This window comes from Cyprinodon tularosa, unplaced genomic scaffold (assembly GCF_016077235.1).
Source record: "Cyprinodon tularosa strain WSP-4 unplaced genomic scaffold, ASM1607723v1 ctg123, whole genome shotgun sequence".
Classification (NCBI taxonomy): Eukaryota; Metazoa; Chordata; class Actinopteri; order Cyprinodontiformes; family Cyprinodontidae; genus Cyprinodon; species Cyprinodon tularosa.
In genome coordinates, this window is record NW_024038037.1 from 923,724 (window position 1) to 938,922 (window position 15,199).

Below are 15,199 nucleotides of genomic sequence, written 5' to 3' on the forward strand. Positions count from 1 at the left end.
TTGACAAACTGCAGGCCTAGAATCTGTCATAGGTACTCAGGTACTCACCAAGCTCGTCCTTGCACTGCACGGGTTTGGTTGGGAAGGAATGCTTGCCCTGTCCCACCTGGTTGACGGCTGAGACTCTGAACTCGTGACTCGAGCCTTCCTTCAGTCCGGTCAGCGTAAACTTCCTGTCCATCAGCTTGTCCTCACCACCTATACGAGCAAAAGTGTCCCGGCCCACCATCCTTGACTCAAGGACGTAGGAGGTCACTTCCGCTCCGCCGTCGTATTTAGGGGGTCTCCAAGCAACAGAGATGGAGTCCTTGGTGACTGCGGTTATAATCAGGTCCTCTGGACGCTCTGGGACGGCTGCAGGAGACAGTGTTAATGAACATATAAAACCTAAATGGTTCCTTGGTGTTTATAATTTTGTTGTCTTGGACTTACAGATGGGGTCCTTAATGAGGACCATCTTATCGATCTCGATGAAAGGTCCCATTCCAATTATGTTCTCGGCTGCGATCCTAAAGAAGTAACCCTTGCCCTCGATCAGACCCTGTACCACCGCGTTGTTCCTAGTCACTGTGTAGGACACCGAGGTCCAGCCCATGCGGTCAGATTCTCGCTTCTCGATTATGTAGTTGGTGATGGCCGAGCCTCCATCATCTTCGGGGGAGTACCAGGTCAGTTTGCAGGAGTCAGTGGTCAGATTCTCACCGGCAAAAGGAAGACCAACAGGTCCAGGAACATCTTTTGGGAAGAGTAGAGACAAAGTTAAAAGGTGGTTTAAGAAATATTAACCTGCCTTCCATCCTCCTAAACTTTTCACTTACCAAGAACTTCAACGATGACGGCCTTCCTCCTCTCACCACCCTCGTTCTTGGCAGTGAGCGTGTACATGCCCTGATGTTGGCGCCTGCAGTTCTTGATGACCAGTGAGTTGGAGATGCCTGTTGTCTCCACTAGAGCCTCTTTGGGCACTTCACCGTCGTCGCGGCACCAGGTGATCTGTGGAGCAGGTTTACCAGAAACGTATGCAATGATGCGGATGGTAGCTCCTGCATGGACGACAATCTTTTCCTTCACCGAAGCATCCAGGTCCATCTCAGGAGGAACTAGGAAGGGAGTTGGGTTTTAATTAAAGCTGATTAGTCTATACTGCGATGTTTAGGAATACAGCATTAGGATCCAGGTCTTACTTGTTCTGTCTTTGACCTCAATCAATTCGGACACGAGACCAGGCTCTCCAACTCCAGCTGAGTTCACGGCTCGGACTCTAAACTGGTAGAGGCCTCCTTCTTTAAGTTCGGCCACCACGTACTTGGTTCCTCTAACCTCAGTGTCCTTTGCCTGCAGGAAAGCACAAACGCATCAGGAGCTGAACATCAGAAGGAACTCTACTTGGGGCAAGAGCCTGAGTTCTTACTACCTTCTGCCAGCTCTCATCACTCTCAGGCTCCTTCTCCTCCTCAGCTTCGCTCAGCAGCATCCTTCTCTGGGCTTTCCTTTGCTCCTCCTCCTTGTCCACCTCCTTGAACTCAACAACATAACCGGTCACCTTGGACCCTCCATCCGACGAAGGAGGGAGCCACTCAAGCTCCACGGTTGATTTAGTCCAGTCTGACACCTTCGGGTAAGGTGGCCCTGGAGGTTCTATACACAGAAAATTTAAAATCTCAGTTTGGATCCAAAATCATTTGGAAAGGAAAATCTGCTTACTCTTCAACAATTACTTCCATCAATCATTAAAGGTTTTCTGTGAAAAACTTTTCAGTTTGTTAACAAACGACCTCTGGAACATTTCCTAGGGTGCACAAATATCAGCTTCTAAAAGATTTGAGACATGGTGGACTTACTGATGGGGTCTCTGCAGAGTACGGGGTCTGAAGGCAGGCTGGGCAGGCCACAGCCAGCTGCGTTGATGGCGATCACCCTGAACTGGTACAGTGCACCCTCCATTAGGCCTGTAACGTCCCAGTTGTTGCCCAGTGGGAGAGCACGGATCGGTTCCCGAGTGACTCGGGTCCAGCGTTTGGAAGTAGTCTCCTTCTTTTCAATGAAGTAGCCGGTAATGGAGGACCCGCCGTCATACTTAGGCTCATCCCAGTTCACGGTCATAGACTCAAGACAGACTTCAGTTACTGTTGGTTTCTCACATTGACCAGGAACGGCTGTGGTAGGACAGGACGGCAATCAACAATCAGGACTATTTACCGGAGCGCTGAATCACCTGATAAACTGAACAAAACTTCTTTAACTTACTGAAAAGGTTTCTGGCCTTCTCTGGCTCACTGACCAGTGGTGGTCCAACTCCAAACTTGTTCTGGGCCATGACCCTGAACTCATATTCATGGTTCTCTGTTAGCCTTGTCACAATATAGGTGCACTCCTTGGGGTCATTGGAGACATGGACCCAGGATTTTCGGTTTTCCTCACGCTTCTCCACCACATAATTGGTGATCTTGGATCCACCATCATCTGTGGGAGGGTTCCAGGCCAGGCCAATCCTCTCTGCAAAGACCTCTGTGAACTTAATCGGTCCAATTGGTGGGCCAGGAGGTCCTGAAAGTCAGAGTTTGGAAAATGTATCATCCTTCCTTACATCCTAATATTCTGTTATGTCCAGAAGTTGTTTTTTTTTTTAACTGCTTATGTTTCTCACCCAGCACAGACAGTTTGATGTCCTTGGAGACTGTACCCAGACTGTTACTGGCAGTCAGGCTGTAGAGGGCGCTGTCATCCCGGCTGGCCTGCTGAATCAGCAGTGTGCACTTGACTGGGGTCACCAGTTTGGTGATGTGCTGGTCATACTGGACAGCAGTCTTCTCCTCGGGTTTGGCCTGGTTGGCCTTATGCCAGGTTAGCGTTGGGAAGGGACAACCGCTGATCTTTGCCACAATGCTGACGTCGCAGCCTTCCTCTCCCTCCATGGCTTCCCGTAACTCAATGGTAGGAGGACCTGCAGAAAAAAACAGACATTCAGCAACATCAGAAATAATCCCTTTGGTTGGAGTCAATACTGAGGCTTGCAACGAAGGAATGACTTAAATGGATGTCACTCACATGTCTGGTCCTTTATGACCAAGGGTCCCACGGTGGCAGAAGGTCGGCTTGGTCCTGCCTCATTCACAGCTTTTACTCTGAATTCATATTCTCCACCCTGCAGGTTAAAAGAACAAAACTATAACTTAACACAAATGTATTACAATAACCAGGGTTTGTGATTCACAGCTTAGGGCCTCCTCTGATTTACTAACACTACTGGGTGCTATAGATGAACCAAGGGATAGACAGACCTCCTTCAGATCCTCCACAACAAAGCTCAGTTCCTCCACGTCTCTCTTGTTGCACTGTTTCCAGGTCTCCTTCTCCTTTCCGCTGGTGTCCCAGCTCAGACGCTCGATGATGTAATGCTTTATCGGAGAGCCGCCGTTGTTCTTTGGAGGCTCCCAGCTCAGAGTGACGGTGTTCTTGGTAACCAGGTTAACCTTCAGCTTGGTTGGGGGGTCCGGTGGGTCTGAGGAGTTTAGAAAACAAAAAAGTTCTTTGTAGACACAATTCCAGAGAGAACTTTGTGTTGTATGTGTGTGGCAGAAAGAGCCGGCCGGGCCTTACAGATGGGATCTCTAGCTCGGACAGGTTCCTTTGTTTCAGTGAAGGGACCAAATCCAAGTCTGTTTTCGGCACGAACCCTGAACAGGTACTCCTGACCCTCCAATAGGCCAGGAACCACAAAGGCTTGACTAGCACAAGCAGCATTCACCTAGGAAGGAGAAATGTAAACCAATTTGTCACTCAAGCAAAAGGAATATCTAAAACCCATGAGAATAGATAGATGAACCGCCTTTTACCTTAGTCCAGGCCTTGTCAATGACAGACTTCTTCTCAATGAAGTAGCTCTTGATCCTCTCTCCTCCATCGGTGTCAGGGAGCTTCCAGATCAGCCTCATGGTTGAACGGGTTACATCAGTGACCCTCAGGTCCTTTGGAGGTCCAGGAACATCTGTGCACAAAGCAAAGTCGGAAATTAAATCAACAATTCATAAAATAAAACTCTCTCAAAGCATCAACTAATGAAGTCAGACAGAAAATTTCAGCTGCCTGAAGATACATACCGAGGACAATCACTCTGACGTTGACATGTTTTTGTCCAGACTTGTTCTTGGCAGTGATGGTATAACGTCCAGAGTGACTCCTCAGGCTCACAGGGATGTTCAACACGGAGGTGGTCTCTGTGGACTCAACCTGGGTGAAATGCATTAATACATAAGTTGTGACATGTTGGAGTTGTAATGTCATCATGACTTTATTTTGTTTATTGGAACTGTAGTCTAAGACATGGGTAACCAATTAAAAATCAGTGGGGTCCGAATATTGATCAGCTTCCAGCTTTCAGTTAAAATAACATTTCCTTTCCATTGAGCTCAGATGAGAGCCTACCTGCCAACATACACATAGGCAAATGTAACTTTTTAAATCGGGAATTGATTGTGAACATTGCATAAGTACCAAGTTTTAAGAGTTTTAGTATAGAGGAGTTGAAATCTTTTTCATAGAAAACTATTCTCTGTCTGCTTAACATTATTCGCACAGTAAAAGACATTTGGATCAAAGGTCCTGTGTAATTCTTGAATGACTACAGTAGTTTTACTTTTGCTTAAGTATTATTTTGATGTAAAGCTCCTCTCACTTCAGTATCTAATTCAATGTTGATTTTGCAAGTCCCACCCAAAGATTGTCTATCTGCTAAAAATGACAGACCTTTCCACTCTGGAAGTGGAACCACTTATCACATAGACCTTTTCCCGCCTGTAGATGGACTTCTCTTACATATTGTGCTAACACATTTAAATGGTGCTAGTATGGCTTTGATGAAACAGTTTCTAAATATAGATTTATATGATTTTCCCATAGAAAATCGACAAATACAAATTATGTATTTTGGGGATGATAGTTGTGTGGGTAAAGAGGAGATGACGCAGATTAAAAATTTGTCTGATGAACCAAGCATATTAAAAGATTTGTTGAGGTCATGTGATGCAACCAAACCTCTACATGGTTGATCAGACTGGACATGCTGGAACCACAGCAGAAACATTGGTGGTCCTTACCTCAGCCTCCACAGGAACTGTATGCAGTTTGTTCTTTTTCTGGCTCTTGGCTTTGCCCTCATAGTCCCAGGTAACCTTGGGAACAGGCCGGCCCTTGATGGTGGCGGGAATCCTGATTGGATCTCCAGCACGGATGTTCACCAATTCTTCAGCCAGGACATCGATTGTGATGGAAGGAGGAACTGTGGTGAAAAAAAGACATCAAAGGAAGAGATGAAGGACAAAGACAAGAGCAGTGATGCCTTTTTAGGCTGTTTTGGCGTTTTAAGGTCTGACATACGTTGGATGTCCTCAATCAGAACTTCACTGGTGCGAGGGCTGGGGTCGGACTCGCCAATGTCGTTGACGGCGATGATCCTGAAGCGGTAGCGTTTCAGCTCACGGAGACTGGGCACTGTGAATTCTGTGGTAGGGATCAGGCTGTCGATGTCGTTGATCTTGTGCCACTCTGATGATCCCTCATCCTGAATCTGGATGATGTAGCCCTTGATGGGGCTACCTCCGTCACTCTCAGGTGGCTTCCAAGACAAAGTGACGCTGTGCTTGGTCTTATCCGCGATCTCAGGGGCGGCAGGCATGCTTGGAGGAGCTTGGAGAGAAAGGAAACCATTAGCTATTTGAAAACTGCTGTTTTTTTTTTTTTTTTTTTTTTTATCACCTTCAGAAAATATTCCTGTTATGACAAACTTACTGATGGGATCAACGGCAAAGGCGGAGTCAGATGGTGCACTGAATGGTCCGGTTCCAGCTGAATTGCTGGCAGCAACCCTGAACTCGTACTCAGTTCCTTCAAACAGTCGAGTGACCTAACAGAAGCAGGAGGTGATGACTCCATTGTTTTTGGTTGTTTCATGTATTACAAAATAGACTTGAAAAAGCTCCCGAGGCTCACCTGATACTCCCAACCTTTCGTGCCCCTTTTAGTGACTGGCATCTTGTTCACCTTGGCCCAATAGTCGGTGCCTTTCTCCCTTTTCTCCAACCAGTAGCCAGTGATCATTGAGCCTCCAGTCTCTCTAGGAGGCTGCCAGGTGAGTGTCATAGACACCTTGGAGTATTCTGTAATAGTTGGTTTCTCTGGTGGTCCAGGAAGACCAAACGGGTCTGTAATGAGGACTTCTTCTGTTGTACAGGGGTCAGATTTACCATAGCGGTTCTCAGCTCTGACTTGGAATAAGTAGGTCTTGTTAGTTTCCAAGTTCCATACCTGGAAAAGAAGCAGAGTTAACCCTCTAGGCACTTAATGTTCACTGTTTACTCTTTTATTATTACTTACCCCAAATTTCCTCTCAATGATGGTGCTGCTGACCTCCTCCCACTGTGGCTCAGGTGGAGCCTCTTCACCTTCCTCTGGCTCAGGCTCATCTTTACGCACTTCCTTTCTCTCAATAATGTAGTTAGTCAGCTCGCTGCCACCATTATCAATTGGTGGGTCCCAGTTCAGGTAGCAGGACTCTGCTCTGATGTTAGATACAGTCAGATTCCTCGGTGGAGTTGGTCGATCTGAGGAGAGAACAAACATCCAGTTTAGAGGTAGACACTCTGATCCTTATTTAAGTTTCTTTTGCGGCATCTTTATCACTCACCCAGCACCATGACGGAGACGGTGTGTTTAGCAGAGCCCATGTTGTTAGATGCTGACACGGTGTAGCTACCACGGTCCCTCCTGTTGGCAGCTGGGATGGACAGCGTGGTCTTGGCATTCATCCTTCCAGTGACCTGTGTCTCGATCAGCAGCGTCTCTGTCGGCTTATCGATCACCACATCGTCCTTGGACCACTCGATATTCGGGACGGGGAGCCCAATGATATCGGCAGGGATTTCGATAGGCTCACCTTTCCTCACAGTAATACAGTCGGCCTTGAAGTGCTTCAACATGTGGATCTCAGGACCAACTGGCAAAATGGAACAGAAGCATTTACATAATGTAGTGCATAGGGCAAAAAAACTACCAGCATCCACAGAGGTTTGAGGTTTCTCTTAAGGAAAGAAAGACAAAGCAGTGTTACCTTCATCATCTTGGATCACCACTGTAAGTGGGATGGATGGCTCGCTCTCACCAATAAGATTGGCACATTTGATTCTGAACTCATACATCCAGGCCTCCTCCAGGCCTTCCACAGTAAGAGTCATGTTGGGGCAGATCTCTGTGTTACATGGCTCAAAGGCCTGCTTGTCCTGCCTCTTCTTCTCTACAAAGTACCCGATAACAGGGCTGCCGCCATCACTACGTGGAGGCTTCCAAGCCAGAGTGATGGAGTTTTTGGTCCGCTCCGTGTAGTGGAACTTCTCAGGGTATGATGGAGGACCTGCACAAACAATAATCCCCATTATGTTTTAGTTAAAAAAAAAATGTACCGAGTTATTAATATGCTAATGATAAGATGATTCTAAACTTACCCTGAGGATCCACAGCCTTGATAGGCCCCAGCTCAACAGGTACACCCAAACCGTATTTGTTCTTGGCAGTGACACGGAAAAAGTACTCCTGCCCTTCCATGATGCCCACACACTCGCACTTGGATGAAGCGGTTTCAATGGGCTGCCTCCAAGTGTGCATCTTGGCGTCCCTTCGTTCCACAATAAAGCCCGTCAGATCGCTGCCTCCATCGTCTTCTGGGTCATCCCAGTTCAGGAAAATCATCTTGCGCGTAACGACAACTGGCTTCAGATCGGTGATAGGGCCAGGGACGTCTAAAACATAAAGCAGGGCATTAGTCAAAAGGTTTTGGTGATGTGAGCAGCTTCTGTCAGGTTTCATGGGCTTTAGTTACCCATAACTTCCACTCTGGTCGATGCAGACTTGGAGCCACTGGGGTTGCAGGCAGAGATCTGGTATTTTCCACAATCTTTTCTTTGGACGTTCTTGATCAAGACGATACTGTCGTCTCCCTCGCTGAGGATCTCCACACGGTCTTTATCCGGTTTCCCATCATCCTTCGTCCAGGTGATGGATGGGTAGGGTTTACCTGTGACTGTAGCAGGAACACGCAGCGTTTCTCCAGCTCTGATGATAACACCATTCTTGACAGAGAGGTCCATTTCAATAACTGGAATTTCTGTGGAGCACATTTAGAACCAAGAGAAGTTAGCAAATACAATGAAAATGTCTGTCTAGAATGGCTTAATGTTCTGGTTCAAGGCAGACCTGCTGGGTTCCGGACAAAAACAGCCTCTGTGAATCCAGGAGCTCCCTCTCCAGCAGCGTTGCACGCAATGACTCTGACGGTGTACTTTGCCCCTTCACGAACTCCATAGACAGTGAAGTTACGGGTCTTCCAGGGGCGTTCTGTTGATCTAGACCAGTCTTTGGTTCCAGCCATTGCCTGAGAAACCACAGAAACACCATCAACATTCAGTTTGTCTCAATTGAGGATTTCCATACGGATTAACCAGGAAACCAGGCATAGTTAGACTCCGTCTTCTGACCTTATCCACATGGTATCCCAGAATCTCTCCACCACCATTGTCTGCAGGCGGGTCCCACTCAACCTCAATGGAGTGGTCAGTGGAAGCCACCACTCTGGCAGTGGGAGGTCCAGGTGGCACTGCAAGGTAGAGACAACACCATGAAATAACAAAAATGTTAGCTGACCAGGATATCTTCCCTGGGCAAAGTTTGAAACCCTTTACGTACGGATTGGAGCCTGGGCCGTTTTAGGTTCAGAGGGAGGACTGAACTTTCCAGGGCCGGCCTGGTTTTCAGCCGCCACCCTGAAGATGTAAGTCAGTCCCTCGAGGAGACCTTCCACTTTCAGCTGGGTGTCTGGGGCGATGTTCCTGAAGGTCAGCATAGAAGGAAGCCGTATTTTAATGAGACTGTAGACATGCTCTGTCTGAATGGAAACCAATTAGAGGCTATGATGTTCCCTCACCTGTTTACACGTGCCCAGTGGGAGCTGTTGATCTCCCTGCGCTCCACCCAGTATCCCAGGATGGGGTTGCCATTGTCTTTTGGTTCATTCCAGATGACCAGCATGCTGTTGGCTGTGATGTCATCAACCTGTGGCTTATCAGGAGCCTCGGGAGGTTCTGAGGAAATTGAAAGAGAGCAGCAAAACCAATGAGTGACACTTTCTCATAGCTTCAGCAACTTCTGATAATATTTCCATATCTGTGTCATACCGAAGGGGTTCTTGGCAACTAGAGGCTTGGAGACGCAAGGCGGACCAGGACCAAACTTGTTTTCTGCCACCACCCTGAAGATGTACTCCTTCTTCTCAATGAGTTTGGGCACCAGGTAACGGCACCCTCTGAGAGTGGAAGTAACACAACTCCAGCCAAACTCCAGCTTGGAGTTGTCCTTCTTCTCCAGAGTGTAGTTGAGGATCTCGCTGCCGCCATCATCCAGAGGAGGATCCCACTTGCAAATGACCGAGTTCTTCCTCACTTCCTCAAATGTAAAGTTCACAGGAGGGCCAGGGGTATCTGCCGATATGAAAGACCAGTAGTTAGTGATAACTCACCTCCAGCCCTCGTCTGTGGGATGTTTAACTGTAAAGATTAGTGTTGACTCACCGAGCACGTTGACCTCGCAGGTTGCTGAGGCAATGCCGTGATCGTTCTCCACCTTCACCATGTAGACGCCATGATCCGGGCGGACTGACTCCCTGATGGCGATGGAGGAAACACCCCTGTGGCTGTTATTGATAGTAAGACGTTCGTTGATGGTGGGATAGTCAGGCTCCTCCACCTCTGGCTCTGCAGCCTCTTCCTCTGGCTTCTTCTCCTCCTCAGGCTTCTTCTCCTCCTCTGGCTTCTTCTCCTCTGCTTCTTTCTTTTCCTCTACTTCCATCGTCTCTTCTTTCTTCTCAGCCTCCCCCTCAGCCTTTTTCTCCTCCTCCTTCTTCTCCTCCTCCTTCTTCTCAGGCTTCTTCTTCAGGGGTTTTTCGGGTCTCTTGCGGAGTGGTTCAGGCTGGATTGGCTGGTTGTTCCAGTACCATGTAATCTGAGGGTACGGCGAGCCAGAAATATTGGCGTCCAGGCAGATCTCACAGCCCCGTCTAACACTGAGACCAGACTGCAGGCTACCACTCAGGAACACTTTGGGAGGATCTGGAACACAAAGTCCAATTAAATTAAACTTGAATCTGAAATCTTACATAGAAAAGCTCTGCAGAACAGTGTTGGAAATGCTCTTTTACTTACCGATAGCATCTGAGGCCTTAACGAACAGCGTGCTGCGTGATGGCTCACTGATTCCGGCAGCATTTTCTGCTTTGACTCTGAACATGTATTCCTTTCCCTCTGTTAGTCCTCTGACTGTGTAGGACAGGACCGGCACCAGGAAGTCGTTGCACCTCTCCCATTTGTCCTCGCCCTTCTGCTGCCTCTCCAGAATGTATCCCATGATCTTGGCACCGCCATCATACATGGGAGGCTTCCAGGTCAAGGTTATTGTACTGGAGGTGGGATTGTGGGTCTCTACATCCACTGGTGGGTCAGGAGCATCTGGAAAAATACAAGCAGAATTCAATTATTTTAAATTTTACAACTAATAAAAAGCTATGATGGGGAAACTTTCCGGGTGTCTGTCACTGCCAACCATTTTGGATGACAAAACAACAGTATAGAGGTGGAATTGCAACAAATCAATAGGATAACATTGGACCTCACCTTTAAAAAACAAACATGGTACCCCCATAGAGATCAATATTTGCAAGGAAAGAACTCTTTAAAAGGTGCCTGGTTTTATATACGAATACACACAAAAAAACTTGGAAGAAACTTGCCTGAATTTAATTTGGTCACACTGAATCTGTTTCCATGTAAATTTAAATTAAAGGTATTGATTTGAAAATTATTTTTAATGAATTAAAACAAAATTATTTTGCTTTGAAATATATTTGGCTGTATTAAAGATTAAATTTAATTTTTACTTTCAGTTCTATAACTCAATTTCCGGTTTAAATTTAGTCTCTTAGAATGAGACATCTGTGTCCTTTAGCCACCAATTAATGAAACACAAAGTCAATAACTTTATGTTTTTCAAATTTTTTTAAAGGCATTCTGGGCTGAAGCAGTGGAGCACATATGAAGTGTCACAAATCGTGTCATTCACCAAACGTATCGATTAGGAAACAGAATGATGTAACAACAGTGGTACTGTGCTAAGTTAACATCTTTTTTAAATTGCACCATGTTTCTTATACATGTCAGTTTGGCCTCATCAATGACATCTTCCAAGCTCGTATACGGAGAGCTCCATTGCTTCAGCTCAAAATATGGTCAATTACGTTTATCTTGATGTAAAACATAAATAATTGAATGATAATGATGTGATAAGGATGTGATAAGAATGATAAGGATAGTGAAATCCATATTCCAACCAAAGCATTTAATATCAAATTACATGGTACACATTCAGCATAAGCAATCTAAATTCAGTTCCTAAAGTTTCTACCCAGATTATAAATAAATGAAATCATAATTTGAATACAGCAGATATACTTTTTTTTATTTGAGTGGAGCCAGACATGACTGGACATAAGTCTGACCTCTAAATGGTAGCAAAGTGCCTCCAATATTACAGGCCTGATTGAAATAATCCTCTGCAGGGCTGATGTTAGTGGGATGTAATGTCACCTCTGGACCATGTTGAGTCTAGATAAACGTTCATGCTTGGTGTCAAAGAGGAAATGGTTTTCCATACGTTTCTGGTCCTGAGCGATGACGGGGTTCCGCAGTTCGATAAACTCTCCTCCTCCGATCTTGTTGACGGCCTGGACTCTGAAGTAGTACTCTCCGTTGGGGATGAGGTCTTTCACCATCCAGCTCACCTTGTTCTCTCCTGACATCATGTTGACGTACGTCCTCCTGCCGGCCTCACGCCGCTGCCCCCCAACATACAGAGAAACCGTCAGCTTGGTGATACTCAAACTCTCTCTTATGTTTTAAAAAGAAAATAAAAAAGACCTGTAGGACGTAGTGAAGAACCGGGGTGCCACCATCGTAGTCTGGAGGATCCCAGGACACTTTACAGGAGCTCTTTGTGATTTCAGATGCCACAATCTCTTTACAGGGACCAGGAAGACCTAAGGACACAGGCAGAATGGCATGTTGGAGAGTCTGTAAGCATAACTGAGTGTTTCTATGGCAGGTCAATGGGATGTGTGATTACCGATGACTTTAACGTTAATGGTTGCACTGGCACTTCCCAGATTGTTCTCCAAAGTCACTTTGTACACCCCAGCATCGGGGTGAAGGCTGCTGTCGATCTCCAAGTGACAGGAAGTGTACTCCTTCCTGCTCAAAACGAACGTTGGAAATGAGAGGTCATCATTTGTTTTTTATTTAATGTCTGTTACTGTTTGGACTTTAAACGAGATCCTGACCTGAACATGAGACGCTCATCTGCCTTCATCTCTTTGCCATCTTTGTGCCACGTGATTTTAGGAGACGGCACGGCTCTGAAGGGAACTGGGATGTGGAGTTTCTCTGTTTCCACGACAACCAGGTCCAGAGTCTGGAACTCCAGTGTAGGGTTACCTGGAACCATGAAGAGGAGGATATTAAAAAACGGTTTGGCAATTTCTGTACTTGTGGAGGAAGCAGATGTGGCTGCCTTACAGTCGGAGTCTTTGGCGAAGACGTTTTCTGAGATGTCGGAGGGCTCACTTTCTCCCACTGAATTGATAGCCCTGACTCTCAGTATGTACTCTTTCTCAGGAACCACACCCTCCTCCACGCGGTACTTCAGCTCCTTCACCGGACGAGAGTTGACCCTCATCCACTTCTCCGTTCCAGCCTCGCACATCTCAATGTGATAGCCACGGATCGGAGAGCCGCCATCCAGCTGTGGTGGCTTCCAGGCGATGGACAGGAAGTCTCGGCTGGCGCCGGTCACGTGCAGCTCGATGGGAGGAGAAGGGACGCCTGAGGATAACAAGACAGACACGTTCAGGCTCTGGCTGTCTCTTATTTGGCTTCAAAATCTCAGATTCTTGCTGACCTGTGGGATCTTCAATGGTTAAGATCTCTGTAGGTTCGCTTGGGTGTCCGACACCGGCCTCATTCTCAGCCCGGATCTGGAACTGGACTTCTGTGCCCTCGATGACATCTGTCACCCTGTATTTACAGTCTGGACCAGAAGTCTTTCCACATTTTACCCAGCGTGTTCCCAGCTTCTCCTTCTTCTCAATAGAATACCTGGTTGGAGGAAACACCAGATGATTAATATTGCTGGAAAGCATACGGTACCAGGGACTTGGTGAGGGAGGGTGGAGAACAAGCACCTCAGTATGGGTCTACCGCCATCATTTTTAGGCGCCACCCACTCCAGATCCACATACTTTTTGGTCACAGAGTAGACGGTGAGAGCATAGGGCGGTCCAGGAGTAGCTGCAACAAAACCACATCTTATTTTCTTTGTCCTGCTAGAAAGATGTTGAATTCCTACATTTTTAGTTATCTGTCACACTTACTGAAAGTGTCTTTGGCCAGCACAGAATCCTCAAGCTCACAGAATGGACCGACTCCCACTGCGTTCTCTGCGGCGACCCTGAACACGTACAGAGCGCCATCGTTGAGGGGTGTCACAGTGCACTTCAGCTCCTTTACGGTGGTGTCCACGGCCTGCCAGCCTTTACGCCTCACGTCACGCTTCTCCACCACATAGTTGGTGATCCGGGACCCTCCATCACGCTCCGGGGCCGTCCACTTCAAATCTGCACTGTTCCGGCTGATCCCCACAACCTCCAACCACCTGGGTGCCGATGGAGGGTCTAAGAAAGTTCAAACATAGATCGCGTGAGTATCATTTACTTTGAAAATGAGCTGGTGTCTGATATTGTAGGGTAGGATTATCAAGTTTTTCCTTACTCAGTCTCTCCTTGCAGAGCACTGGGTCGCTGGGCTCGCTGGGTTCACTCTCTCCTGCGATGTTAATGGCTCTCACTCTGAACGAGTACTCCTGTTTCTCCATCAGGCCCTTCAGGAAAAACTCCAGGAGGCTGATGTTCTCAGCCACACGGATCCAGTCTGTGGTGCCGCTCTTCAGCATCTCGATGACGTAGCTGTCGATCTTTGCACCGCCGTCGTGCTCGGGTTTGGTCCACGACAGGAAGCAGGAAGTCTTGGCTACGTCCCTGACTGAGGGCTTACCAGGAGGCCATGGAGGATCTGGAGGAAGAGCCAACATGATATTCTAAACATTCCCTTTTCACTGGATCAGTTAAACAATGGAGCTGACACCAGACAGTAGTTCTACCGATTGGATCTTTGACAAGGATTGGATCCGTCTCTTTGCTTGGTTTTCCAGTTCCAGCCAGATTTTCAGCGAGGACTCTGAACTTGTACTTCTTCCTCGTAGGAAGACCCTTTACTCTGTGGGAATTAAAAAAAGACAAATCAGCAGAAGGCCCCCCCAATGACTCTTAAATCGACCCCTGAACAGAGCTGCTCTCACCTATAATTGGTGTCTTTGATGGGCAGCTTGTTGCATCGGATCCACTTATCGTGGTCTGGCTCATATCTCTCCACCCAGTATCCTGTGATGGGGCTTCCTCCATCCTCATCCGGCTCATACCAGGTCAGCGTCACAGAGTCTTTGGCAATGTCTGAAGGCTCCAGTTTGTAGGGAGCTCCAGGGGTGTCTGAGGACGAAAAATTAAGATTAGACCTAGCTAAACCACAGCAGGAACTTAAAGCTCCTGGAGACCGCCCACAATGATAAACTTAAATGTTTCTGCAGGACCTTAGCAGGAAAAACTTTATTAAAGATTCTTGAATTCATTTTTAAAGTCTGACTTTCCCTTAGGATGTCAGTCAGGTCACGTACCAAACGGATATCGGGCAATAATGGAGGGGTGCTCTGCAGGTGGACCAACACCAAACTGGTTCTCAGCAAACACTCGGAAAATGTACTCCTTGAACTTGACCAGGCCGACGGCCTTGTATGTGGTCTGTTTGACGGTTGAGGACAGGCGGTGCCATATTTCGCTGTCGGCAGCCCGGCGCTCCGCAATGTAGTTGGTAACCCTGGAGCCGCCATCGTCGCGTGGGGGGTTCCAGGCCAGGAAGCAGGTTTCGTTGGTGATATCGGAGATATCGAATGCAGCAGGAGGTCCGGGCTTGTCTGTTTTACATTGGAAAATGGAATTAGT

General features: G+C 47.2%; 1 protein-coding gene across 1 annotated transcript in view; it reads right to left on the reverse strand.

Moving 5' to 3' along the window:
• The window catches only part of LOC119777371 (titin-like), a 214,274-nt gene that overhangs the window by 65,856 nt on the left and 133,219 nt on the right, over positions 1 to 15,199 (reverse strand). Inside the window, exons 135-175 of the mRNA XM_038276228.1 lie at positions 14,875 to 15,171; positions 14,503 to 14,689; positions 14,305 to 14,420; positions 13,917 to 14,216; positions 13,520 to 13,819; positions 13,331 to 13,436; positions 13,048 to 13,244; positions 12,666 to 12,971; positions 12,431 to 12,584; positions 12,217 to 12,341; positions 12,012 to 12,130; positions 11,749 to 11,929; positions 10,245 to 10,547; positions 9,615 to 10,151; positions 9,222 to 9,524; positions 8,972 to 9,128; positions 8,734 to 8,876; positions 8,526 to 8,644; positions 8,245 to 8,422; positions 7,871 to 8,155; positions 7,497 to 7,790; positions 7,106 to 7,405; positions 6,683 to 6,991; positions 6,373 to 6,599; positions 5,989 to 6,303; positions 5,788 to 5,902; positions 5,377 to 5,685; positions 5,097 to 5,278; positions 4,101 to 4,230; positions 3,837 to 3,988; positions 3,601 to 3,748; positions 3,282 to 3,502; positions 3,049 to 3,145; positions 2,648 to 2,944; positions 2,248 to 2,547; positions 1,842 to 2,156; positions 1,415 to 1,638; positions 1,185 to 1,335; positions 819 to 1,100; positions 433 to 735; positions 49 to 354 (exon numbers count right to left, since the gene is read on the reverse strand). Coding sequence (XP_038132156.1) covers positions 49 to 354; positions 433 to 735; positions 819 to 1,100; positions 1,185 to 1,335; positions 1,415 to 1,638; positions 1,842 to 2,156; positions 2,248 to 2,547; positions 2,648 to 2,944; positions 3,049 to 3,145; positions 3,282 to 3,502; positions 3,601 to 3,748; positions 3,837 to 3,988; positions 4,101 to 4,230; positions 5,097 to 5,278; positions 5,377 to 5,685; positions 5,788 to 5,902; positions 5,989 to 6,303; positions 6,373 to 6,599; positions 6,683 to 6,991; positions 7,106 to 7,405; positions 7,497 to 7,790; positions 7,871 to 8,155; positions 8,245 to 8,422; positions 8,526 to 8,644; positions 8,734 to 8,876; positions 8,972 to 9,128; positions 9,222 to 9,524; positions 9,615 to 10,151; positions 10,245 to 10,547; positions 11,749 to 11,929; positions 12,012 to 12,130; positions 12,217 to 12,341; positions 12,431 to 12,584; positions 12,666 to 12,971; positions 13,048 to 13,244; positions 13,331 to 13,436; positions 13,520 to 13,819; positions 13,917 to 14,216; positions 14,305 to 14,420; positions 14,503 to 14,689; positions 14,875 to 15,171 — 9,390 coding nt within the window. The remainder of the gene's footprint in view (positions 1 to 48; positions 355 to 432; positions 736 to 818; positions 1,101 to 1,184; positions 1,336 to 1,414; positions 1,639 to 1,841; positions 2,157 to 2,247; positions 2,548 to 2,647; positions 2,945 to 3,048; positions 3,146 to 3,281; positions 3,503 to 3,600; positions 3,749 to 3,836; positions 3,989 to 4,100; positions 4,231 to 5,096; positions 5,279 to 5,376; positions 5,686 to 5,787; positions 5,903 to 5,988; positions 6,304 to 6,372; positions 6,600 to 6,682; positions 6,992 to 7,105; positions 7,406 to 7,496; positions 7,791 to 7,870; positions 8,156 to 8,244; positions 8,423 to 8,525; positions 8,645 to 8,733; positions 8,877 to 8,971; positions 9,129 to 9,221; positions 9,525 to 9,614; positions 10,152 to 10,244; positions 10,548 to 11,748; positions 11,930 to 12,011; positions 12,131 to 12,216; positions 12,342 to 12,430; positions 12,585 to 12,665; positions 12,972 to 13,047; positions 13,245 to 13,330; positions 13,437 to 13,519; positions 13,820 to 13,916; positions 14,217 to 14,304; positions 14,421 to 14,502; positions 14,690 to 14,874; positions 15,172 to 15,199) is intronic.